The sequence below is a fragment of the Sus scrofa genome, chromosome 10 (assembly GCF_054392235.1).
Source record: "Sus scrofa isolate SSC_HxYL_T2T_F1_AM1 chromosome 10, Sscrofa_HxYL_maternal_Yorkshire_Landrace_v2.0, whole genome shotgun sequence".
Taxonomy (NCBI): domain Eukaryota; kingdom Metazoa; phylum Chordata; class Mammalia; order Artiodactyla; family Suidae; genus Sus; species Sus scrofa.
The window spans coordinates 1,232,091-1,259,400 of NC_139392.1; the positions used below are offsets into that span (position 1 = coordinate 1,232,091).

Below are 27,310 nucleotides of genomic sequence, written 5' to 3' on the forward strand. Positions count from 1 at the left end.
TGCCTTCTGGAGTAGGATATCTTTTTTAAGGTTTCTGGTCCATTTGGGTGAAGAGTGCTCAGTTTTTAGGAGAGAAATTGAGCTCCACTCCTTCTATTCCACCATCTTAATCCTGTTTCCTCTTTGCCCCTCCATCAGACCTATAATGTTTTTCAGTTTACATATGTTACATAGTACTTTAGTACATCACCAACCACTTCTTTCCTGCAGACTCTGTGGTAAATCACGTACAAGGTTCTTGCATCCACTTCATCTATTGTGTTTTATTATGGTAGTAACCAACCTCATTCCTCTTATTCCCTCAGACCCTTAGTGCTCCTACTGACCAAACCAACCATAAGGCAAAGAAGTAGACCTGACAGAGAATAAAGACATTTGTTTTTCAGGCCATAACCTTGAAAGATGTAGTATAGAAATGCAAAAACAGGGAGTTCCCGTCGTGGCGCAGTGGTTAACGAATCCGACTAGGAACCATGAGGTTGTGGGTTCGGTCCCTGCCCTTGCTCAGTGGGTTAACGATTCGGCGTTGCCATGAGCTGTGGTGTAGGTTGCAGACGCGGCTCGGATCCCGCGTAGCTGTGGCTCTGGTGTAGGCTGGTGGCTACAGCTCCGATTCGACCCCTAGCCTGGGAACCTCCATATGCCGCGGGAGCGGCCCAAGAAATAGCAAAAAGACCAAAAAAAAAAAAAATAAAATAAAATAAAATAAAATAAATTAAAAAAAAAAGAAATGCAAAAACATACTACCCAGCCCAGGTTAAGAATTGTCTTGAAACTACATCTTCCAGTTTAGTCTCTCTGTCTGTCTGTCTGTCTGTCTTTCTTTCTTTCTTTCTTTCTTTCTTTCTTTCTTTCTTTCTTAAAAAAATTGCTTTTTAGGGCCACACTCATGGCATATAGAGTTCCCAGGCTAGTGGTTGATAGGGAGCTGCAGATGCCAGCCTATGCCACAGCCATAGCAACACTGGATCCAAGCCTCATCTGTGACCTACATCACAGCTCACAGCAACACCAGGCCCTTAACCCACTGAGTGAGGCCAGGGATCAAAAACCTACATCCTCAGGGATGCTAGTTGGGTTCATAACCTGCTGAGCCTCAATGGGAACTCCCAGAATTTTCCATTTTAAGCAATTGTTTCTACAGTTATCCTTTTATATTTTCTTCACTACTATGCTTTGGTTATGGTAAGTGTGGTAAAAACATACCATTTGTTTCATGTCCTCGATTGATAATTATTTTCAGATGTTGGATAGGAATGAACATCATGCCAAAATACTGATACCACAACTAGATATTCCATCCTGAGCAAGATTTTAAATTGCATATAGGAGTGAACAGAATCTGGTTGTCTGGGACATTTTTTAAATTGAATTTGAGAGGGAAATACATTTATGCGTGTGTATGTTTCAGTGCATACAGGTGTATGTATATGTTTGGTCAAAGGGTGAACAGTGAGTAACATTTCAAAATTTGATTGGATTTTAGAAATTGAAGTGAACACAAAATGGGGAATCTTGGTTTTTGTGACAAAAACATGGAAATATGAACCTACATGTTGTTAGTCGTATGATTTCTGCCATGTTGAGAAACTCAGTGGATGAAGTGAATGAAGCCACATTGCAAACGGAGAAGAAACAAGAGATGGAGAGAAAGATGGAGAGAATATATTTCTTTTTCCCCGAGTGCTTGCTTCCAGTAATGACTGTGCAAATGACCCCGTGTCATTGCCTGAGATCAGTACTCATTTTTATTAAATCCCCTGTTAATCTAAGGTAATCCAGTATCAATATATGCCATTTATATATGGACAGTAATGAGTAATTTTTAGGAGGTAATTTAACTAATATTCCTAGTTATAATTGTTCAACATTATTTCTATACTTCTAGGGGACCACAAAGCTATGACAGTCCTTTTAATCAATCTCTAAGAAAAGTGACAACAAATGAGGATTTGCCTTTGATCACTGAAGAATGTTTTTAGTTGTTGACTTGGTCCATTTTGTTGTGTACCACTACTTCTAATTAAAATTCAAGATTATATCATTTTAAATTGATAATGAATAACTGAAACACATTTATAAAGTATTAGTCTCTGCAGAACTGAGTTTTACAAATAAGCATAATTTTTCTTCAACTGTGTGAATAAATCTTCTATCAGACTCAACAGTCTTCACAGTAGGAATGCAGACAGCAGGAGAAAAAGCACTGCTTCTGCCACTTTTTTATGTGAAAATGATTTGTTTATCTTATTAGTAAAATCAGCTGAGTGAAACCACATTGGACATGGCTGAAAGATTCTGTTGGTGCATTTTTCAGGAATGGTATGTATATGGAGGTACAACAGACTGAAACAATTAAATATTTTGTTTATATCAGATTTTCTTATATACATTAAGAATTGTATATAGATCTAAGCTAAATTATTTGTTTGGGCTTCATGGAATCCTTCTCAAATTGTGAAAATGTATTATAGCATTCTACTTGGCAACAAAAGAGATTATCTCTGTGAAAGAAAAAGTAGTATGTTCATTAATCAAAATGTATCAGGAAATAAATCTTTAATATTTAGAAATATTAAACATTTTGATGATTTTATTGTATATGCTTTTCAAATCACAATGGATAATAGAACAAGGAATTTCCATAATTAAATGGGATTTAATATGTTTGCCTATATTACTGTTAATATTGATTAAACTATTATAAATCAGCATAAGTGTACATATCTATGTATTTACATATACATAAGTTTGCCCTTATATATATTCATATGTGTGTTTGTTTATAGTGGTTTCATTGATAATTATATAATTTAAATTGCACCTGTAACTTTTACTTCTAAATGGGAGTACCCTCTTATATTACAAGCCTTCTAATGAACAAGAACAACAAAAACAATACCCTGATTGTTTTAATTTCTATATGGACCACTCTCAGAGATGGCTGTGAAATTAATATTGGCCGAAAGTCCACAATCTCTGTAAAGTGGGGGCAGGAGGAGGCTTGGATGTGGAAAGGGTCAAGAGATGATGACTGTTGCAATTATCACTTATGATGATTAAACATCTTTACACTATTTTTGAATTTAAATAATTAGACTCCAGCAAAGAAAGACCAATCATCCTTACTGACACAAGGGTAGGACAGTGGATTCAATCATGATCGAGAGATTTGGAGCATTTGTGTCATCGTTTAGAGAAATTTTTAAAAAATGGAGAAGACGTTTAAGGACCTAACAGGAAAACAGCTGTTGGAACTTAGATGAGTTAATGCTGGTTACGAGGTCACAAGTGATGTGGGGCCTTCGTTGTATTACACAATGCATATGTTAAAAATGCAGACTTGATGTGCTAAAAAAAAAGGTCCAGGCTGGAAACCCATTGTCAGAAGCCATAAAAAAGTAATCACCACAGGTAAGTATATACTATATGTCTGTGGGTACATAAAGCTAAAGGAGAGAGATTCAAGGAGTACTGGATTAGGTGTCCAATAATACAAATATTTCTAGGAAATTTTAAAAAATAGATATTACATTTAGGAAGTGAATAAATTCAGGAATCTCCATAAATTGGGAGAGAAGTGCAGGGGTTTTTTTCTGTAAAATGGTGATTGTTGTGGTTATAGTTCAGTCTCATAAGCAGTTTTGTGACTAAAGTCTAGAGACAGCAGATATTTATAACAAGGTACAAAAGAAGTCAATAGAAATCTCACACTGAAGTCTTCAGTAGAGGTAACCTGGGCATGTTTAATGCAGAGAATGGAGAGGTAATGTGGGGAAAGTAATTGAATGTAAAGAAAGAGGATTGAATATGTGATCCTCGTCCCAGAGTAATGGAAAAAGATGGAACATTAAGGATGTTTACATAAGAGAAATCAGATTGTTCCAGCTGATAATTGAAAAGTCAATGGGAAATGTGGTAGCAGCTTATTTTCAGAATGTAAGATCAGTGTTAGGACATCTATATAACAACAGGGTTTAAGAAACTGGGCTAAGTATCAAGACTTTGATCCAAGGGCTATGCATCTAGCAAACACACAATCCTGGAAAAGTAGTATTGTACACAAAATAGTACTTAAACACACAAATAGACATCTAGTTACATGATGTCGGCTACAGGATGCATGTACAAAAAGGGTAAGCCCATTTGTTAGAATTAAGTTGCAAGAACAAAATTGAAAGATAAGGTTTGGTCTTTCCACCCAAATTCTTTCTGTCTATAATCTATTCCCTTAACATCAAAGTCTCATTGTCTAAAGACAGGACTGGTTGAACAGTAGAGTATAGGTTGAGCCTGGAGGTCAACAGGGAATTCTTTAGGAATTAACAAGAGGGTTTTCAAGCAACCTTCTGGTCCACTATCAAATTAGAGAGCATGAACTTATAGTGAGCCAGCTTTTAAAAGGGGAGCTGTTATTACTTGTTTGGCCATGGGTATCTGAGTTGGCAGCCTAGATGGATGCTTAAAGAGCTAAAGGAGGGTATTTCTGGAAAAAAAGCAGTAGTGCTAGTAACGGTTTTGGATATTCATGATTATCATATAAAATAGGTAAACAGCTAAGTAGCAAAACCAAAACCTCTGGGCGATATTGACAATAACCACTAATGGCCCTGAGACCAGCATGCTATTGATGCTGGTGTGGGAAAAAGCAGACAGAAGTGATAGAACATCTGATGAGAACAGAAAAACTACAAAATAGCTAAAGGATTTTCCCAGGAAAGTACAATGGCCCAAAGGAACACAGCCGCTGAAACCAGAGAGTGTTTTTCCCCGTGGAGTTGAGTGGACTTGCACTGAGATCTCAGTGAGCTAGATCAGTCTAGCTCCCATGAAGTCTTAGGGATCAGGGCTCCCCCCCAGGAGCAGGCCTCCAGCAGAGAAAAAAGTTAAAATTGCTGAAAGTGGAACTCAAGTTGAATACTAAAGTGGAAATAGAATTAAATTAAAAAGAAAGTCCAGAGAAAAATGATAAAGAAAAAGACATCGACCAGAAAGCAATTCATCTAAGGATGATCAACTAAACTCACATAAGAATGAGAAGCATGCCAAGGTCAAATTAATTTTTAAAGTTCACAAAGTAAAACAAGAATAAGAAGGGAAGTGACATTCCCATAGACAATGAATGTGTGTCAGAAAAACATGCTCAAAAAAAAAAAGAGATCAAATCTATAACAGAATATGATCATGAGTAAGAAGATATCAAGAAAATGATAAACCTAAAAATATATACAAGAAATGCAAGATAAGACACAGTGGAGTTCCCTTGTGGCATAACAGGTTAAGGACCTGGCTTTGCCACTGCAGAGGCCCAGGTTGCTATTGTGGCATGGGTTTGATCCCTGGCCCAGGAACTTCCACAAGCCATGGGTGTGGCCAAGGAAAAAAAAAAAAGACAAGGCAAAAACTTAGATTGAAAGTTAAAAGAAAAATAATAGATATGAAGACTGAATTAGAAGCATGAAAATACAACAGAAAATGAATTACAAAACAGTAAAAGCGAAAAAAAAGGAAAGATTTAAATATTTAAAAAACAGAAAGAGGTAAGTAGATTATGTAGGAAGTAACAACAGAAAAGATAGGACGAGGAGATCTGCCATAAATACAGTAGGGTGCTTGAAGAGAGAGAAACATCAAAGGAACAGAATAGATGCTAAAAAGAATTCAAAAGAACTTTCCAGAATAAAACACGATTTAAAGGTGTGTACTAAAAGAGCATTATTTTCATGACAATATTGACCAAGATTAGCCAACACTAGGACACCTTCTAGTAAAAGTATTAGATTCATGAATAAGAAAAAACATATTTTGGGTATCGAGGCCAAAACTCTCGGGTGCCAATCTGAAGACGCTCCCACTGGTTAAAATTGGGACACTTTTAGATTTAATAAACATAAGACATGCAATATGTTTAAATCTATGATTTTAAAAAATATTGGAAAGAATAAACTAATCAGTAAATTTAGAGGATGGCAGAGAAACAATTCATTATCTGGAAATCTGGTAATTCCAGTAAAGAATCCAACCTTTGTCCTGCCATTCCTGTATGAGTTACATTGTTGCAAGCCAAAGAGTTGATAAAGAAAGCATATACTTATCAAATTATTACAGCCAATAAATAAGAACAAAAAGAATAGAATTTGAATGTAATTTTACCTCCAACATAAATGAATAAATTGGGCACTGAAGAGCATCAAATCTGTAACTGGGCGCAAAGATAGAAACCAGACATTGCACGCCTCCTGATGCAAGAATGCTGCAAAACTGCCCACCTTGCCACGAGGTTGCAACCTGACCACCTGCAGGTTATGCAGAGAACAGAGGGAAGTGTTGAACTACAAATTGGCTACAGAATCAGCAAAATCATGAGTGTCAGAAACTCCACATACCAAATATCCCAAGTGCTTCTCCAAATAAAATGTGAGGAAATAACAGGTATGAGTAAGGGAAAAAAATCTTTCATGGAAATCATGCCATGGAAGTAAAATGAGAATAACAGTATTTATAATAATCATAGTAATAACAACTTATCTCGGAAGATTATACAATCTTTACTACTTAAAATAGTTTATTTTGAAATGAAATATTAAATACATAAACTTTAAAATATCCCTGCTTCTGCTATTTCCTATTATCAATAATTATATTTGGGAAAAAAAATCACTGTCACTTTGGAATCACTTAAAAAGACTAAGGACTTTTTAGTCTCTGTAACAAGAAAATTTGGGGGGAAGATATCTGAGTGTGATTCGTTTTGTCGTTTGCTTTTAAGGGCCATGACCATAGTATCTGGAAGTTCCCGGGCCAGGGACTGAACCCAGCCGCACCTGAGACCTACGCCACAGTTGCAGCACTGCTGGACACTTTAACTCACTGTGCCTGTGCCTGGCGGAGGATCAAACCCACAACTCCTGCAGTAACACCGACCACTTCAGTCAGATACCTAACCCACCACACCACAGCGGGAACTCCTGAGTATGTGGGGGTTTTTTGGTAAATGTTTGTGATCCAAGACTTAACAAAGATGTTTCTCAGAATTGTATCTTGTTCATCAACTACTGTACCTTTATATTGATACTTATAGTATTAAATGAATAGATATGAAACTCAATATGACAAAGAAATAATTGCAACACTTTTTATTTCTTTTTTATAAGTACTGGTAATTAGTGTGGAGGGCTTACATATTCTAATCTCACCTTGTAGGCCTGCCTTTTTTTTGGTGGGGGGGCGGTATTGAGCTACTGAGTCAAACTTCCTGGGTAAAATACTATAGCAAGAATAGTAAATCTTCTTTTTCTGTGGCTTATATTCAATTTTAATTTTGTACTTTACACACAGACATGGCAACCGTATTGCAGGCTCAAACACAACATTTAAATTATTTGACAGCTAAAGCATAAGAAATATAAAGGTAGTTAAATGCCCCAAAGTTAATAATCGTGAAGGAAAATGGAATAAAATAGCTTTTCTATGAGCCTCAAGTATCACTGAATATGAGCAAGTGACAGCTCATCTCTTAAGGGGAGGGGTTGTACTAAGAAATCTTTTTGTTGTTATTAAACCTGAAAATATGTGCTGAAACTAGTTACAAAAAGGCAATTCTAAGTTTTATATGGTACCAGACCATCATGTTGGCTTGTATAATTGTCCAAAATGAATGTTGGAAGTGGAGTTTATATGACAATGTCTATTATTTTTAGGACTATACTGTATCCTGATTTCAAATCTAAACATCGCTTTGCAACTGTTTTGCCATTATATTTTCTCATCAGTAAAATATATCTCTTCATATTTGTGATGACTTTCCTTCTCTTATTCGTAAGTACTTTGGATATTTCTTAAGATGATGAACAAATACGCATAAGTTAGTGCACACTGCACATTTTATATATAATTTTATACATATGAATGTCATATACATACAATTTCATATTTATATGTATGTACATATGCCATGACCATAATCAAAAGTTTGATTTGGGGTTTAATTTTGTGTAATGTAAGAATGACTTCATAGAAATGATGCACCTAAATACCCAGGAATTAACTGGGATATTTGTATCACTAAGAATGCATTGGAGCTTTCTTCATGTGAATAGAGCCATTTCCCAAAAGAGTGCCGAGTTGTTTGAACAGCTTTCCATGATTTAAAAACTCTTAGGAGTAGTTGAAGAAAGAGTATAACTTTGAAGAATAGAGGAAATATTCCTTGTCTTGTAGCATTACAAAGGGAAGAAAATGACTGCCTACCCTGATGATTTTCTAATACTGGCTCTGGAGTAAACAACCTCAGAAACAAGAAAATTGCATGGTTTTACAATTTAATAGGCCCAATTCATCAATAAGCACCTTGACAAAAGAATAGTTGCGGATTTTTTTAAACTCAGTCATAGGCAGTGGTTTTCTTTTCCTCAGAAAATTCGAGATATCAAAAAAGGCAGCTTCTGTCTACTTGTAGAAAACACTGCTAGGATCTCTCTAAATGAAACCACAGAACAAAAATATTCCAAAAAGCAATTTGTAATACCAATACAGATACGGTGACGTTTTTGGAAAACAGTTCAAATATATAAATGATATAGGAGATGGTAACAGTTACCCTTTGTCACATATCTGCGTATGTTTAAGATGTAAATTACTGATGTCTGTGTCCTTTCTATCTTCTTCTTGATATATTTCACTAACTGGATACATTTATTAAATATTTGCTTTTTCATCTATTATTTCTTTTGAGGTCTCTTTTGGATTCTATGGATCAATCACTCATGATGCCTGAACTGCTGAGGATTTCACTGTGTCCTCCAAGCATATGCATTCTTTTTTCTAATCCATGTATTGGTTACACATAATTTGGATATAAATCCCCATTTACAGCTTCAAAATTCCTGCTCATAAAAATTATTCTTCATAATGACTATGATCACCATGTTTGATGCTGAAAGTATCCCAGTATTATTGATAAATTACATGTTTATCCTAATTCATAAGCAAAGTATATCACTTCTAGACTAGACTTCTGTTTCTTCCCAACACAAGATCATACAATTGCATTCAATAGCTTGAGTGTGGGTTTTTTATTTGTTTTGGTTTTGTTTGTTTGTTTGTTTTTGCACCTTCCATTACATCTAAGAGAAATACTTGGATCATTCTGATTTTGCAGTATTTTTCCATTCTCCATATTTGTTGTATATTACTCAACAAAACCAGACCAGGATTCAATATCTTTAAAGGAACATTTGTGCACGAAACAATCACTTTCCTTATTTATAGCTCTGATTCCCTAGAGCAGATATACAACAGTGTAATAGCCAAAAATTCATCTGAAATTATACCACTTTCCACCATAACAGTGATTTCGTGTAAGCCTATGCTACTAAGACACCTATAACCGTGTTTTTTATTTCTTTTAGAGTACGTATTTATTTTCTCTTAAATTTTATTTTTAAAAATTTAAAAATACAAAAAATAGGATACTAAACAGAAATAACCATATCTTGTCATTTTAGAGTTGGAGTCTTAACAATGTTAAGTTGAATTCCTTCCAGCAACTGTTCAAAGAAGGTAGAATATTATAAATGTATTTGAAGTAATCTTTGACCAATATTTCTAGTTTACTTTTACTTTATCCCCTTCTTAAAAAATCTTAAACTTCTCCTTCAAAAAAAAATTGGGGTATACATTCACATGTTAACATATATGTGTCTATGTAGAATATGCAATATTACGTAATGAATTTTCAGGACTGTTTTCAAAATACAACTGAGGAAATGTTCCCTTTTTACTCCCAATTTACTTTTGAGCTATATCTTTATTTGATGATACTGGAGCTGGCTAGTATTGGCTTGCAAAAGCTCATCGTTTTCATTTTCACACTGGTAGCTTGAAAATCAGCCATAGCATATTTTTTTACAACATGCAAATTGGCAAATGCTACAAAACAGACATTTTGGTCAGATAGATGATAAACTATTTCTAATCTATCCCATTTTCATTATAGTACTATATACTATTTTTATAGACATGCCAAATTAAATGAGCTGCTGCTTTATTCATGCAACTCTGGGATCTTTTCTGTTTCCCTTCTTTCCTCTCTCTCATGTGGTGTTACATACAATGTCACCTCGTATATATTCCCTGGAAACTTGTATGGGAAATGGCATTGCTGAATTCCAGAGTGTGCTCCACTGGTTTTCAACATCACTGCAGTGAAAGCAGCATCAGTTACACCAGTTCTCATTTCTCCCCTCCTTGACAAAATCTGACATTTTATGCTTCCTGTATTTTGATAGTTTTACAAATGAAATATTGTATAGATTATGTTTCATTTATATTTCTCTGATAAGAAAGTTGATCTTCTCTTCATTCATTTATTTTACATTTGTTTTTCTTCTGTTTCATGGAAAGAGAAAATAATTTTCCTAGTGTTAAAATAGTTTCATTTTCCTTAAGGCTATACCACTTGACTCTTCCCTTCTAAGATGGAAAGAGTTTCTTGAAACCAGGAGCATGTTTTTAGTTTAGTTTTGGTTTTCATTAGGAGATCCTGCTGTTCATAGCATCACTATTTACCACAGGCAAGACATGGAAACAACCTAAATGTCCACTGACAGATGAATGGATATAGAAGATGTGGTACATTTATACAGTGGAATATTACTCAGCCATAAAGAAGAATGAAATAATGCCATTTCAGCATGGATAGGCCTAGAGATTATCATACTAAGTGAAGTGAGCCAGAAAGAGAAAGACAAATACATGTAAATACATGCCTATTCTTCTTTACTCTCAAATGATACCACAATGTTGTAATTCTTCATCGTTCACTTATTCATTCAACGAATATTTAATGAGCACTTTCTATGTCAAGCACTATTCTAGTTGCTAGGTATTTAACTAAGAACAACAACAAAAAAAAGAGGACATTTTTAACTGGATGGAGCTTCCAAAATTGGGGTAGAAATCAATCTATAAGTAAGATGGGTAAGAAAAATGCTTTATATCATAAACAGTGGTGAGAACTTTAAGAGGAACATAAAGGAGGAACAGAGAGGCTAAAGAAGGGTGCAATTTTAACTTGAGTAGCCCAGTAAGTCCTCACAATGAAGATGACATTGGGTAAAGCCTGGAAGGAGGTAAGTGTGCAAATCGCAAATCTGGTTTAGAACTTGCTAATAGGCATGAGCAGTAAGTACTAAGTCATTGTTTGTAAAATCCATTTTTGGAATTTTCAGCAGTGCTAGTGCAATAATTCCCTTTGTAGGCAAAAGTTAAAAATAAGTCACAGAAAACAAAATTACTTCAGAATAACCCTAAGAGGGAGAATTATTTCTTCATCATTACTATGGATATATTTGGAAAAAAATAAAAATGCCTCTGCACCCAAGCCCTGCTTCATATTGATTCACACAGAGATTATTCCTTTATATGGATATAGCTGATATAATAAAACTAGTCTCAAAATGTAGTTTTACAGAGTTGCCATATAATCAAGCAATCTGACTCCTGGGTGCATATCCAGAGAAAACTATAATTTGAAGAGATCCATACATCTTTATGTTCATAGCATCACTATTTACCACAGCCAAGACATGGAAACAACCTAAATGTCCACTGACAGATGAATGGATACAGAAGATGTGGTACATTTATACAGTGGAATATTACTCAGCCATAAAGAAGAATGAAATAATACCAGAGATTATCATACTAAGTGAAGTGAGCCAGAAAGAGAAAGACAAATACCATGATATCACTTGCACGTGGAATCTAAATATGACACAAACGAACTTATTTATGAAACAGAAACGGAATCACAGACATAGAAAACACACTGTGGTTGCCAAGAAGGTGCGTAGGGAAGAGATGGATTGAGAGTTTTGAGATCAGAAGATTCAAATTATTATACATAGAGTAGATAAACAACAAGGTCCTACACAAGGAAGCATATTCAATATCATATGATAAATTATCATTGAAAAGAATATGAAAATGAATGTGTGTATATGTATACATATATCAGAAACATTTTGCTATACAGCAGAAATTAACGCAATATTGTAAATCAACTCAACTTTTATAAAATAAATTAAATATATAGTCCATGATGGTTAAGGTCAAGTGGAGTACAAACAGTTAAAATTATCACCATATGCCTTTTCATCTATACCAACCACTCCTCTAATACATCCTCATCGATTCAGGATATTAATATATCAGGGACATTTACAAAGAAAGAAAAATGTGTATTGGAAATTAAAGATCCTCAAACTCTTGTTGCAATGAGGTTAGAGGAAATCCCCCCCCGCCCCAGAGATCTGTATGTTCCTCTCAATTCTGGTCACGTAACCTTGTTACCTAAAAAGAGTTGAGAGTGTTCTCCCATTTCTCTGAGAATAATTGTCCGAAGGATAAGGATACCAAGGAAATCAGGATTCTGTGGTCTGACCTGAGATCTCACAAGAGCCAGCAGCCAATCCTCCCTGCCCCTAACTCCACTCTGAATGTGCACTTGCATTTAGCAAACCTCTCCCTTTTCCTCAGTGTACCTTGCCACTGGGTCTGTGTGTGCAAAACTGAATTTGTACCAGAATTCTGTGGACTCTTAGCATGTTCTTCGTGCTTCTTTTTCAGATGTTTGGCTCCATTTCCCAAGAAAATGTGATTGAGCCACTGCTACTAGTTGCCCGAGTTATTTAACTGCCTACCAGCCTTCACCTCTGTTGCATTAACTCTAGATAAACAAATTAAACACTAACAGATAACATGAATAGCTTTCTACCACCTGGTGTCTTACTTTCCAAAGTCTTTCATTATCCTAAATATCTTATTTTCCCATACCCTGAAACTCATGTCATTTTAGGACATCGAGCTATTTTTGCCTTTCTCAGATCAGATAGAAGATATTATACCTTCTTACCATGACTTTTAAGGTGTTACTAGATTTAAAGAAAATAAAGTGAAGATTAAATCATCTATTTCACAAAGCTTATTATAATTTAGCTTTAAAAATAAAAAATATTAATTATACCAGTCAATCAATAGGTCTTAATGTATGCAGCACTGGTTGGTTCTTTGAGATGTAGCCTATCTTAGATTACAAATAATATGATTTATGAAATCAAAACATGCCCACTAGAGCTACCTGAAGAGCAACATAAATCAGTACATACTTTTTGTGTACATTTAAAATGTCAATTGACTGCTTCTTACATTGTCATTTTTCTGCCTTTTAAGGTGATAAGAGATAAAGGTCAGAAGGAGCCATCAAGAAGCTTAGAGTCTAATGAGAAGAAGACAGCAATCAAACAGGTTCAGAATGGTGAGTAAACCAATGGAGTTAAGTTCTGGCTGCCAAAGCAGTGTGTGGAGGTAGGCCCTGTAACTAGAACTCTGAGCAGGGCAAGAAGGTTAGGGAAGATTTCCCTGGGGAGGCCTTACCAAAACCAATTTGGAAAGATTTAAGGCAAAGATGATTTCAGGCACAGAACAGGCTAAAAAACCCACAAAAAAACAAAAAACAAAAAACAAAACCAGGAGTTAAGTACATGGATAATTACTACAAAATCCTGAATACTTGATGCTCATTCAGCCTTACCTCCAGACCAGGCTCATACATTGATCAGTTCAATGACCTCGGGAAAGTCACTTGAATATTCTGAATTTATTCAATCATATAAAAAGCAGATTCAACTTGGCCACCCCTTCACTTCCAGGCCTTCCTTTGTTCTCTTTTCTATCAACAAGAAGAGAAAAACAGAGATTAGGATGCATGAAATTAATTGGGGCCTCTTCCGCATTTACCTCTCAAGTTCTAAAAAAAAAAAAAAATGCTTTCTTCTTCATGATACTCTCCAAAGTCAGTTACAAGGATTCCATCCTGGAGTCTGTGTAGACTCCCTTCACAGCTCCTTTAAGATACTTTCCACCTTCTTCCTGGTACTACAGTAATTTTCATACAGGTCTTTTTTTCTAGAGACATTTGGGCACTTTTTAGTACATCACGAAGGGCCTGACTCATCTGTACATGTCTTGAACAAAATAATCCTAAATAAGTATTTGTAGAAGAATAACTGCAAACTGTTACTGTAAAAACTTGGGTCCACTCATTCTTACATGCAGTCAAGCTGAACGCTGACACCAGGTTGCAGCGAAGAAAGCACAGCTTTTACTGCAGGGCACCAAGCAAGGAACCCAGGACAGCTACAGCTGGCAAACCTCAGATTCCCCCAAGTGTTTCAGCAAAGCATTTTTTTTTTTTTTTTTTGTCTTTTGTCTGTTGTTGTTGTTGTTGCTGCTATTTCTTGGGCTGCTCCCGCAGCATATGGAGGTTCCCAGGCTAGGGGTTGAATTGGAGCTGTAACCACCGGCCTATGCCAGAGCCACAGCAACGCGGGATCCGAGCCGCATCTGCAACCTACACCACAGCTCACGGCAACGCCGGATCCTTAACCCACTGAGCAAGGGCAGGGACCGAACCCGCAACCTCATGGTTCCTAGTCGGATTCGTTAACCACTGCGCCACGACGGAAACTCCCAGCAAAGCATTTTTAAAGGCCAGGCAAGGGAGGGAAGTTGCAGGGTATGTGATGAGCTCATGCACAAGTTCTATGATGTGTGGATGGTGAGGTCACAGGGTGGTGCTACAGGTGTTAACACCATCAGTTCGTAGGTTCCCGTAAGTCTGGGGCACATAATTAAAGGGAGTCCATCTGGTGGTAGCTTTAGCATCTGTACAACGACCCAGGGAGTATTCAGCAGAGAGGAGCCACAGCAGAGGAGATGGAGGAGGAGCTGCTCCAGGAGGCTCCATAAGGTCCTGCTTGGTTACAAAACCACTTACACGCACTACTTAATACTGATACAGTTATAGCTATTTCTTTAACAAAAAGTGAGTATAATATATACTCTTGATACAAAAATGTCAAGCAAATATACAAATATACAATATTCATATAAAATGTATACTACATAAAAGCAAAAATAACACTTGGTCAATTAATGACAATACAATTTGTTAGTGTTGTTTGAGAAATGTTTAAATTACCCAGGTAAGTAGGAGAAAACAGGTTCAAATAATAGTGTAATTAGCTAACTTGCACTAGCTAGAGTGCGTATTCAATAGCGTCTCTCCAGTACCTCTTCAGATTAATTTTTCTCATTTTGATGCATGTTCGTAATTCAAATCAGTTGTTTTACTGCTGCCTTGCTTCCAATAAAACTCTAGAGGTCACACGCATATAGATTGAGTGAATATAATTTTAAACCATTATGTGGAGTTGTATTAAAAAGCAGGGGATAAGAAGGAAAATTTTGGTAATCGTCCTCCACCCATTACGAAATTTAAATTGATTTGACTTCAGGGTGAGGGCTAAAAGCATATTCGATGTATTAAAAAGCACAAATCTATACTCTATTGTTCAACACACTGTTATTACTACCAGTGCCTCATTTCCCCTTCAGACTTTCACTGCAGAAAATTTTAGGAAAATGATTGCAATCAACTTTTTAATAATCTGAGTGTAGTTGTTCTGAAGTCATGCCTACAACTGAAGGAAAGAGTGTTGGTTGTTCTTTGTCTCTGTTTTCTTAGGGGAAAAAGGTAATGATTTTAACTACAAACTAGTTCAAACTCTGTTCTTTCCATTTATACCCTGACCCTCAAAACCAACACTGACAGAGAAGAAAGAGGAGCCAGAACGGTAGTAATTTACCAACCTCCTGCCTTATCCCTTTCAAACCAAAATGTTCTTGATACTTTCATTTCATTGTGAGTCTGGGTAAGATGTATTGTGAGTACTGTTTTCTGTGGAAAGAAAGACAAAGAGGAAAGAGGAGGAGAGAAGGACAATCATTTAAACCACTGAAGTGAAGTGTATCTTAGATTTAAGTTTATTATTGAGTTAGTAACAAATTAGCGATGCGAGTCTCATGGCTCTCTTCCAAGCTACTGCTTTAGTTAACAAATTACTCATGTTTATATATAGCTATGGATACTTTAGATCATAAAATATATTTTATATTTCAATGATTTATATTTTTCAGAAATTAAATATATATTTTATATTTCATGTAAAACAAAGAGTAAACCAATGTACCTTGTCTTTGTCTTAGGGCATTTTTCTATATATCCAGGGATACCAGAGTCTGCATGCTAATGAAATAGAAGAACATGTAAGATTCCATCAGTTACATATATTGTTGCCTTTGGAGGGGCCAGTCATGGAATTTATAGTATTTATTTGTAGTATTTCACAATGCCTCTTTTCAAAACAAATCTTATGATTTATCATAGGTGAAAATTTGGGGGGGTGGGAGGGAAGAATTGGGAGGGTGCAAATAACACATACACACCACTGTATAAAAGAGATGACTAAGGACAACCGTATAGCTGAAAAAATTTACCTAATAGCTTTTAATAACCTATATGAGCAAAAAGAATGGATATATTTATATGTATGACTGATTCACCTTGCTGTACACCTGAAACTGACACAGCATTGTAAGTCAACCATACTCCAATTAAAAACTGTGCCTTTTAAAAGCTGATTTTTTTCCTCTACTTATTTTTGCTAAATAAAAGCCATATAAGAAAAACACATATGTAAACACACCCTTAGCATTTTTCTGCTTTTTTTTTTTTTCTTTTCCAGGGCCGCTCCTGTGGCATATGGAGGTTCCCAGGCTAGGGATCTAATCAGAGCTGCAGCTGCAGGCCTATGCCAGAGCCACAGCAACACCAGATCCAAGCCACATCTGTGACCTACACCACAGTTCATGGCAACACTGGATCCTTAACCCACCGAGCGAGGCCAGGGATCGAACCCGCAACCTTACGGTTCCCAGTCGGATTTGTTAACCACTGAGCCACGATGGGAACTCCGCATTTTGCTGCTTCTACTATGCATATGATTTTTTTATTTTTTAATTAATTAATTCATTTTGGTTTTCTGAAGCTGTTGTTAGGCAACCTAGGGGAAAGTACTCTTCTTCCGGGGGGGGGGGGTAAACAAGGAATTGTCAGCAGATTATCACTCTCTCCTCCTTCTTCATTTGGATCTTCAGTTACTGGCAAATGTGGCCCCACAGATGTTTGCAGCCACTAATGGTGCTTCCATAATGCAAGGATTTCTTGGCTTCCTGATGCTTGAACACAGTTGAGGAATGAATATATAGACCGACAACTGATAGCACTGTGTTGGCTTCCTATAGGGGAAGCAGATTGAAGACTCGGTATCCAATCCAAAACATTAACTAGGTCTTTGAAGTAGATTTAATTTTCCACTGCATGATTTGACTTGCTGGATGTGTGAGGAAGGCGGGGGGTGGGGTGGGGGTGGGGGTGGGGGGGAGGATGGCCTTCCTTTTACAGCTGGGACCATACCTGCATCAACTCAACTCTTCAAGTATGTACATTCATCTTGAATCTGAAGACAGCTATATCCTGATGGTTTCTAAGGCTACCACTTTTCCTTTTTAATACATTAGTTTACTCAACAGTCAGAATTCAAATCCCTTTTCACAGTTGCAACACAGTAGCAAATAGTCCAATATTTGTTCACAGTTGCTAACCTCTCGCTCGCTCGTGTGGGAACACCATTTTGCCTGATGTGTCCATTGTATCTGTTCTTCCTCCTTAGCTGTGGTGACAATTCCTCCTAAAAACACATTTCCCCAGATGGCTGAGGATGATGCTTTATGAATTTGTGCCACAACTTCTCCCAGGCACTCCTTCTATGAGTGATAAGAAAACTGCAGAATTTAAGGTGTTAAATTCTAAGGAGCTTTAATCTGGTGCTCCTGCATTAGTGTTGATATTTTTCTGCTAGTCCTAAATATATTATTTGAATGTCTCTGCACTTTTCAGAGGTACTGCAGTAGCCCAAGGGTTATTTTTCTTTCTAATTTTTATGCCATTGATAATTAGATTGAGTTATTTTTCAAAAAGTCTCATCTGGCTTAAATATAGAAAAAATCAGAAAAAAAAGAGATTATTCTCTCTATTTGGTATAACATTCCTGAGGACAATTCCAACTTCATAAAAATTCTGAATGGCAGATTTAAATAATTCAGTATTTGAGAAGTTCTGTTGTGGCTCAGTGGGTTAAGGACCCAACGTTGTCACTGCTATGGCTCAGGTTGCTGCTGTAGCACAGGTTCAATCCTTGGCCCAGGAACTTCAACATGCTGATGGCAAGGACAAAAAAAAAAAAACCAAAAACAGAAATGTATAATTCAATATTTGAATGTTGTGCATATTTACATTTGTATATATATAAATATTTACATGTATGTAAGCATATATATATACTTATAAATACACACACATATATATATATATACACTTACACACATGATGCTAATATAATGTTACATAGTATATATAAATATTGCCATCCCTCCCCCAGGCACACATGCCATATGTTTTATTATATTCAAATTTCCTATGGGAAAATCCTTAATTTTAACTAACACACGAACCCTCTAGATCTCATCCCATCCCTTTTAGACATTATACATTTATTAATTAATAATATAAGATTAGGAAGCTGAAATTCTGTACTTTTTCACCCTCCTTTCCCCATTGCATTCTGGGTTAGAACATGACATAATTTCTTCTATGACTTATTTTTCTTTTTTAGCCCAAACTCTTATCTAGGTCTTAACAGTTAGCAGAGGAATTGCCTTTAAATAGAGAAAAAAACCACATGATTTGTGTTTTCCGAACTTAGTCCTTTAAAGCCATCATATTTTAGTCCCGTAATATCCTTGGCCATGCACAATAAGTATATTTGAAGCTGGGGGCTCAATGAAACTCAGTTTGGGGAAGGAGACAACAAGTAGAACACCTTCATTTATTATTTCCTACATCAAAATGATTCCCTCCTTACACTGATGCTAATCTTGCCTCAGATCTGTGCAATCGTTTATCACGGGAATGGGGGGAAGGGCGTGAGCATCACTGGAAATGCATAACACGGTTGAACTATTCCCAAGATTTGTGGAAATGCAAACTTGAGGGCAGCATATTAGAGCATCAGCAAAACGTTTGACTTGCCCTCACATTTGCCGTAAAGGGCCCAATAGCTTTAAGACCGTGGGATTTAGAAAATGTGATTTCCGTGATCATAAGAAATACAGAGGGGACTATAAATCCTCATTGAGGAGCTGAACTGTTTTAAAAGACTGGGCGACAATGTCTACTTCATAGAAGGGCAAGCAGTGGGAAAGATATTCTACATGCTGCACTTTAATAACATCATTTCTGATACTGACCCTAAAGTATCAACCCTTGATGTGCTGTGTCTATTTTCATTTTTTATGAGAAAATTATTTATTCTTCATAACCCTTATCAAGATTGTATCTTCTTAAATCAATATATCAAAATTTTATATTTTTCTAATATAAAATGAATAATACCTTGAACTTACGATAACATCATAAGTTTTCACTATCGATGTTAAATTCATATACACTCTTCGGAAAATTTTAATATGAATGGACTACTTATTATGATCATGCTAAGACCAACATTGCATTACGTCATTTCAAATTATACCCTTTCATATTCATTTCTTTTCCTTTCTGCTTGTGTCTTGTCATATAAGCTCCTTAGCTGATTTTTAAAATTCTAAACATTAAGGAACACTTCTGCAATATAATTCTGCAGACATTTTAATACACATTTCATGCATTCATAAATATTTATGAACATACACACTCCCCTTTTTGATATTACTGCCTTTTACTTGCTTGAGAGAAAAGAGTATCTATTTCTCTAATGTGCAAACTGAATGTGTAGCCCCTGATGGGTGGTCAATGATGTTTATGGATGAATAAACATTTCTCAAGCTTCATTAATAAAAATGTAAACAGAGCTCCTGCCTCCTAGAACTGTAAATTGCTCTCAAATGTAATTATAACAATAGGAGTACTTTTTGGGTTTTGTTTTTTTGCTTCTTAGGTTTCCACCCACGGTATTTGGATGTTCCCAGGCTCGGGGCTGAATCAGAGCTACAGCTGTCAGCTTAAGCCACAGCCAAAGCAACTCAGCATCCAACCCACATCCACAACCCACGCCACTGCTCACGGCTATGCCAGATCCTTAACCCTCCAAGCAAGGCCAGGGATTGAACCCACATCCTTGTGGATACTAGTTAGATTCGTTTTTGCTGTACCACAATGAGAACAGCAACATGAGTGTATATGAAATTGTTTGTGTCATTTTGAACAGAAATCATGAGTTTGATCAGTTTCATGGGGCAGAATACAATCATGGGTGATAAATCTCACTGTTCTCTAATGAATGTCAAAATTCAAAGTATCTGCTGGAAGGTAGAAATCCCTGTATTGGTAAATACAAGAGGCGTTGAATGTACCCTTCAGAAAAGCTTACTTTAGAGACCTGGGTTACTGGAAGTATTGGAGTGGCGCAGCTAGTCAGAGACTGTTCTTCAGTGAGAGAAAGCTTCTGTGCCACACTTCGAGTCAGTCTGGAAAGAAAAGAAAAGGAATTCAAAGTGCATTTACTTCTAAGACCGGCCTAATTACCTCATCTTTGCCTAAGGAGAAAAATAAGTTTTCATTAATGACAGAATCATTGAACAGAAGTGCCTAAACATAACGGCAACTGGCCCTTCAAATCTCCCACTTTGGTCCTCCTGGGAAGAGGGACCCTAGCAAACAAGCAAATAGAACCTGGAAAGTAATAAGCGGATTGTTCTCAACATCAGACCAAATCGTTAATAAAGTTCCCCCTTCATTTTCTCACATAGTAAATATGCGTTTAGCCCCTCATCTCTGTCAGGCAGTATGCTCATTACTAAAAAGAAGTAAACACAGGGATATACAGTGCAGTGAGAAGACAGATACATAGGAAATACCTACACAAATAAATGCTAAGTTAATATCTGCTCAGTGTGACAGATGACAATAAACTGTCATGAAAACTTAATAAATGAACAAGAAGCTATTTTATGATTTACTTAACCAAAGGTGTTAGCAATATCCCTATAAAACCTGATACCATAATATGTTTCATTCCCTAAGTATGCTTATTTGCCTGTTAATTTGTTGAGTATTTTACCACTCCAAGTACATCTGAGAAACAAAGATAATTTGAGATAAAATGTATCAAGTATCACATCGGAGATAAATTTCAACACCTGAGTACACCTTGCAAGTTGACTCTCATGTTGGCAGAAATCTACCTTCCTAAAATAAATTTTGATCCCCAGACAAAACATTTGGTATCTCAGGATAATAATGATTCTAAATGCAATGCCATTCAGCTGTATCTTCAGGCTAAATATTTCAAAGTATACATGAGACTAAAGGGAGGCAGTGGAGTTTGACAAACAGAAAGAAATATTCTATTACTACCTGTGAAACACCTGAGGCTAACTGACATTTTATGATCCTTGTCACACAAACTCAGGGGAGGAAAGGATGCCATGAAATTTTAACTGCAGTGTAAATATAGGGCAGATTCATCCAACATTTAATTTAAATTGCTTGTCCCTTTTCCAAACTTGCATCTTCTGAATTTCCCAAGAAATTGAATTGTTCTACTCTTAACTCAATTACAGCAGCTCAAAACTTGAACTTCATACTTTAATTTTCCTTCCCCTTGTTAGTCAAATATTAAGTCACTGTTTTCTAGGTCCTTACATTCCGCCAAACACCATGCTATTCTACTTGAAAATTACTTGATTCTGAAATTTTCACCAGCTTCTGAAATTTCAGTGCTTTCCGAATTATCTGGGGTAAAGGGTCACTCACCACTCCCCCCAATTCAATGTGGAAAATTAATTTTGTAAAATGCAAAAGATATAAAGTATTAGAAAAATAAGATACATTGAAGATATAAAATGTAGATTCTATTTTTATTAGATGCAAGAAAGACAAAAATCATGATACAGTGAATGTATCCAGGACAAAAAAATATGAGAAGAACAAAGTATAAACATTTTATAAATTGTTCATGGAAACTATGCATACAGAGAATATAGATAATTGCTTTTACAATCAATATATTTTGCCTCCTGCTGTCATAAATGAAGAAAACAGTGATTATCATACCAAGAGAAATATGTCAGAGAAAGACAAATATCATATGATATCACTTATATGTGGAATCTAAAAAATTGATACAAATGAAATTATATACAAAACAGAAATAGACTTAAAGACATATAAAGCATATTTATATGTGTAACTGAATCACTTTGTTGTACACATGAAATTAACACACACTGTAAACCAACTATACTTTATTATTTTTTTCAACTATAATTTTTTACTTTATTTTTTATTACCCAATGAATTTAGTACATTTATAGTTGTACAATGATCATCACAATCCGATTTTATAGGATTTCATTCCCATACCCCCAGCACATCCCCCCACCCCCTAACCTGTCTCTTTTGGAAACCATAAGTTTTTCAAAGTCTATGAGTCAGCATCTATTCTGCAAAGAAGTTCATTGTGTCTTTTTTTAGATTCCACATGTAAGTGATAGCATTTGATGCTGGTGTCTCATTGTCTGACTGACCACTTAGCGTGATAATTTCGAGGTCCATCCGTGTTACTAAAAATGCCATTATTTTGTTCCTTTTAATGGCTGAATAATATTCCATTGTGTATATGGACCACATCTTCTTTATCCACTCCTCTGTTGATGGACATTTAGGTTGTTTCCATGTCTTGGCTATATAAATCAACTATACTTTAATAAAAAATTAATTAATTAGAGTTCCCATTGTGGCTCAGTGGTTAATGAATCCGACTAGGAACCATGAGCTTGTGGGTTCAATCCCTGGCCTCACTCAGTGGGTTAAGGATCCTGCATTGCCATGAGCTGTGGTGTAGGTTGCAGATGAGGCTCAGATCCTGCTTTGCTTTGGCTCCGGCATAGGCCAGTGGCTACAGCTCAGATTAGACCCCTAACCTGGGAACCTCCATATGCTGTAGGTGCAGCCCTAGAAAAGACAAAAAAAATTAATTTATTAATTTTTTAAAAATGACACCTGTTACGCTGTTGGTGGGAATGCAAATTGGTGCAACCACTGTGGAAAACAGTATGGAGATTCCTCAGAAAACTAAAAATAGAATTACCACTTGATCCAGTAACCCCACTCCTGGGCATCTATCCAGAGAACTTGAAAAGATATATCAACTCCAATGTTCATTGCAACATTGTTTACAACAGCCAAGACATGGAAACAACCTAACTGTCCATTGACAGAGGAGTGGATGAAGATGTGGTATGTATAAACAGTGGAATATTACTCAGCCATTGAAAGGAAAGAAATAATGGCATTTGCTGCAACATGGATGGACCTCGAAATTATCATGCTAAGTGAGGTCAGTCAAACAGTGAGATACCAAGGTCATATGCTATCACTTACTTACATGTAGAATCTAAAAAAAAGGACACAATGAACTTCTTTTCAAAACAGATACTGACTTACAGATTTTGAAAAACTTATGGTTTCCAAAGGAGACAGGTTGGGAGGTTGGGGGCAGGCTGGGGTTTGGGCTGGAAATCCTATAAAATTGGATTGTGATGATCCTTGTACAACTATAAATGTAATAAAATTCATTGACTTAAAAATAGCTTTTTTATCTATGTTCCAATAATTGCTTTTTCCTTTTGACCTTTCAGACCTAAAAATGGCAAAAAAAAAGAAAAAAGAAAAAAAATCCTACAGTTAATAGTTTAGAATACATATTTCATTCACTATTACAAGACCCTTACACTCTGCCAGCAATATCTACACAGCAAATGTTCCACAAAATCCCTGATTTGACTCTGCCGTCTACACCTTGGCAGGCACTGAGTATACAGGAATTATACTCAGTATAAGGATTGCCTCAAGAAAAAAAAAATCTCAAAACTGAATTATTTGAGTTGCATACAGTTTTAAGTTCACACAAACACATTTTTTTGGTGAATTATTTTAAAGCTATCCTAAGTCAGTGTGGTATTGGCCCAAGTATACAAAAATGGATCATGAAAAAGAGAAGAAACTGATCAACTTTTATACAGTCACTTGATTTATGATAATGAAGAAACTGCTGAAATTTGGGGAGGAAAGAATGGTGTTTACAATAAATATTTGACATGAATCACAGACTCAAATGTGAAAGGTTAAAAATAAAGGTCATGTACAAAGAAATTAAAAACATCATAATGCACTTTGTATTGAAAAATACTTTAGAGATCAAAAATGGCACTACATGAAAATTAAAAGCGTAATAAGTTTGACATTGGCAGAACATAGTTCCAATGTATCAATCAGGATAAAAGAGCAATATATAGTTTTATGAAGAATATCTACTAATTAAAAATACAGTGCCTGAATGTGATGGTTAGTTTTATGTGTTAACCTGGCAAGGCAATAGTTCTCAGTTATTCAGTAAACCCAAACCTAGGAGTTACTGTAAAGGTATTTTGTAGATATGGTTAACATTTACAGGCAGGTTATTTTAAGTTTACCCTCAATAAGGTAGGGGAGCCTCATCCCATCGTATGAAGCATTTTAGAGCAAAAACATAGATTTCCCTGAAAGAAGAGATTCTCCCTCAATACACAGCATTGACACCTGTCTGACTCTCCAGTCTGCTGGTGACTGAGTCCAAGCTCATTCTGTTCACTGCACAGCTGGCCAGTAAATCTAGAGAAGGATTGTTGGTACAAGAGATAATGACTTTATTGAGAAAGTCAGCAGACGAAGAAGATGGTGGACTCATGTTCCAAAGAACTGTCCTGGCTGAGTCAAAAGCCAGGCTCCTTTTCTACGAAATGGGTGGGAGTAAAATCAGACATTTCCTGGTTCCAGTCAGCCTCTAGAGCGGATATGTTAATTTCTTCTTTCCTGCCATCATTCGCAGGTGGCCCTGGTCAGGATGTTTCCTGTGCGCTAAACAAAGGTATTTTAGCTTAATGCTCACTACTTGGGAGGCAGGGTTCCAGATATGGGCCATGATGTATAAGTTAAACTTAGAGGTAACAAACCTTTAGTAATTAGCCTGTAATAGAAAATAAAGGTTCTCCCCTATCATGCGCAGAAAATACCCTACAAATCTCAGATTTAGCAACCTCAGCAATCACAGGAACCAGTGTCCCTGGAAAATCCTATTTGGCTGGAGAACCTTGTCAAATACACATAGTGTAGGAGGAGTTCAGAATGCTCAACCATGGGCTTCCAAGTTACCATACAACCTGAGCTGAACATAAACCAGTTGTTGTTTGGTCCATGAAGACATAAAGTTCAGCATCACAGCAACACTCCCAGAACAGATGGAAAGATACAAGGTCAGATTCAAGCTGGACCAGAAGGCACAATCAAGTTACATGAGAAAACGTCCCAAATGCCCATAGTCCTAATTTTTGCTATAGTGCCCCCTTTCCCCCAGCTTGAACCTCTGGCTACATGAGGGGAGGATGTTCCTTACTTCTGACTGTTCTGCAGGTGGTTCTGCATGAAATCCAGGTGACAGCTAATTTCTGAGACATCCCCTAAGGACAGAGGTGAACATCTCAAATTACTTAACGTTAAGTAAGGAAGATGACTTTTGGTAATGACGAGGGTGGGCCTCCTCAAATCATTTGATGGCATTCAAAGTATAAATTAAGATTTCTTAAAGAAAAAAGGAATTCTGAACTCTTTTTTGGGGGGGAGGGGCATGTCTGTGGCATATGGAAGATCCCAGGTCAGGTATGAATCCTGAGCTGTGGCAGTGACAAGACAACATCCTTAAATTGCTGTGCCACAAGAGAACTCCAGGAAATTTGAACTCTTAATTTGTCCCTCCTCCCCTAAAATTTAGGAGTCTTGTACTAAAATAACTATACTACTATATATAAAATAAATAATCAATAGACCTACTTATATAGCACAGGGAACTACTCAAAATTTTGTAATATACATAGATATAACTGAATTTCTTTGTTAAACATCTAAAACTAACATAACACTGTAAATCAACTATACTACAAAAAAAGAAGAAGAAGAAGCAAAAAAAGAAAAGAAAAAAGGAATTCTGTTGCAAGACTAACATAGAAATTGTGCCTAAATTTCTAGGCTGCCAGACTCTCCTACAATCATATGCGTCAGCTCCTTAACATAAATCTCTCAGTGCATGCATGTATTGTGTGTATGAGAAAGAGTTCTGTCTCTCTGGAAAATCCTGACTGATAGACTGATAATCAAAAAAAAATTTTTTTAAAGGAGTCGGGGGGGACAAAAAACCATAGAAACTAAATAGACACTTTAAAGAACAAGATACACAAGTGGCCCTTAAACACAAGAAAATGTGCTCAGTCTCACCCATTGTCAGATAACTGCAAACTAAATGCAGCGAGATATCACTGCCCACCAACCAGGAGGCCTGGAATTAAAAAGACAACAGCAAGAGCCACTGAGGTTTTTGTAGGTCTGAAATATTCGTACATCACTAGTGGGAGTAAAATCTGCCACGTACTATTTGGAAACCCTTTGGCAGAATCTGAACATTTGTCTCTTCCAGGAATGTTTACCCATATTTTTGGATCAGGTACAATGGAATGAATGCATCTATGTACCGAAAGGCATGGAAAAAATGGACTTAGTGTATGTTCATTACAGCCACAGACACGGTACAATCTAAACGTTTATCCACATAATCATATGTTTGATACACTGATATGTATGGTAATATATACACATGCATATATTGATATGATATCCATGTATATAGATGTATATGCACACATGAAGTGGAGTTCTACATACTAATTTCAAACAAGACACTACTGTTGAGTGCAACCACAGGGAAGTGATGGTGAGCGAAGAAAGCCAGTCACAAAGAGTACATCCTGCATAACCCACCTGCACAAAGTTCAAAAAGCGGCAAACCTCATATACAGGGATAGAGTCCAGAGATGCATTTTCCCACAGGGATGTACTCAATGGGGGCAGGGGCATCGGAAGCCCTGGCACTGTGCTGGGAAAGTTCATATTGTGACTTGAGTCATGCTCACCGTGATTTATGATCATGTACAACTTATCTTATTGACGTCAACCTTCACTCATGAGATGCAAATTTTATCACAATTTTTAAAAAGTATAATTCGCACTCACCCTCTGGCTTTCGGTTTACACTTGGAGAGTTAGGGTCGTCAGAAGACAATGAAGAGAGCAGAAGATGGAATTCTTGCTCTGAACCCCTATGCCTCCCAAGCAGGTGGCTGCAAGTGAAAGGGGCCCTTAAAGCAAAGGCCCAGCTTTGTAGAAGCCTCCCTCCATGCATCTCTGTCTCCAGTCCCT

General features: G+C 36.4%; 1 protein-coding gene across 2 annotated transcripts in view; it reads right to left on the reverse strand.

Moving 5' to 3' along the window:
- The window catches only part of LOC102162879 (uncharacterized), a 187,991-nt gene that overhangs the window by 146,727 nt on the left and 13,954 nt on the right, over positions 1-27,310 (reverse strand). For both annotated transcript variants that reach the window (XR_014817211.1, XM_084979025.1), the window contains exons 2-3: positions 20,394-20,490; positions 13,595-13,732 (exon numbers count right to left, since the gene is read on the reverse strand). Coding sequence is in view for 1 of the 2 variants with exons in the window: in XM_084979025.1 (XP_084835151.1) it covers positions 13,595-13,615 (21 nt within the window). In the remaining variant the exon portion in view is untranslated. The remainder of the gene's footprint in view (positions 1-13,594; positions 13,733-20,393; positions 20,491-27,310) is intronic.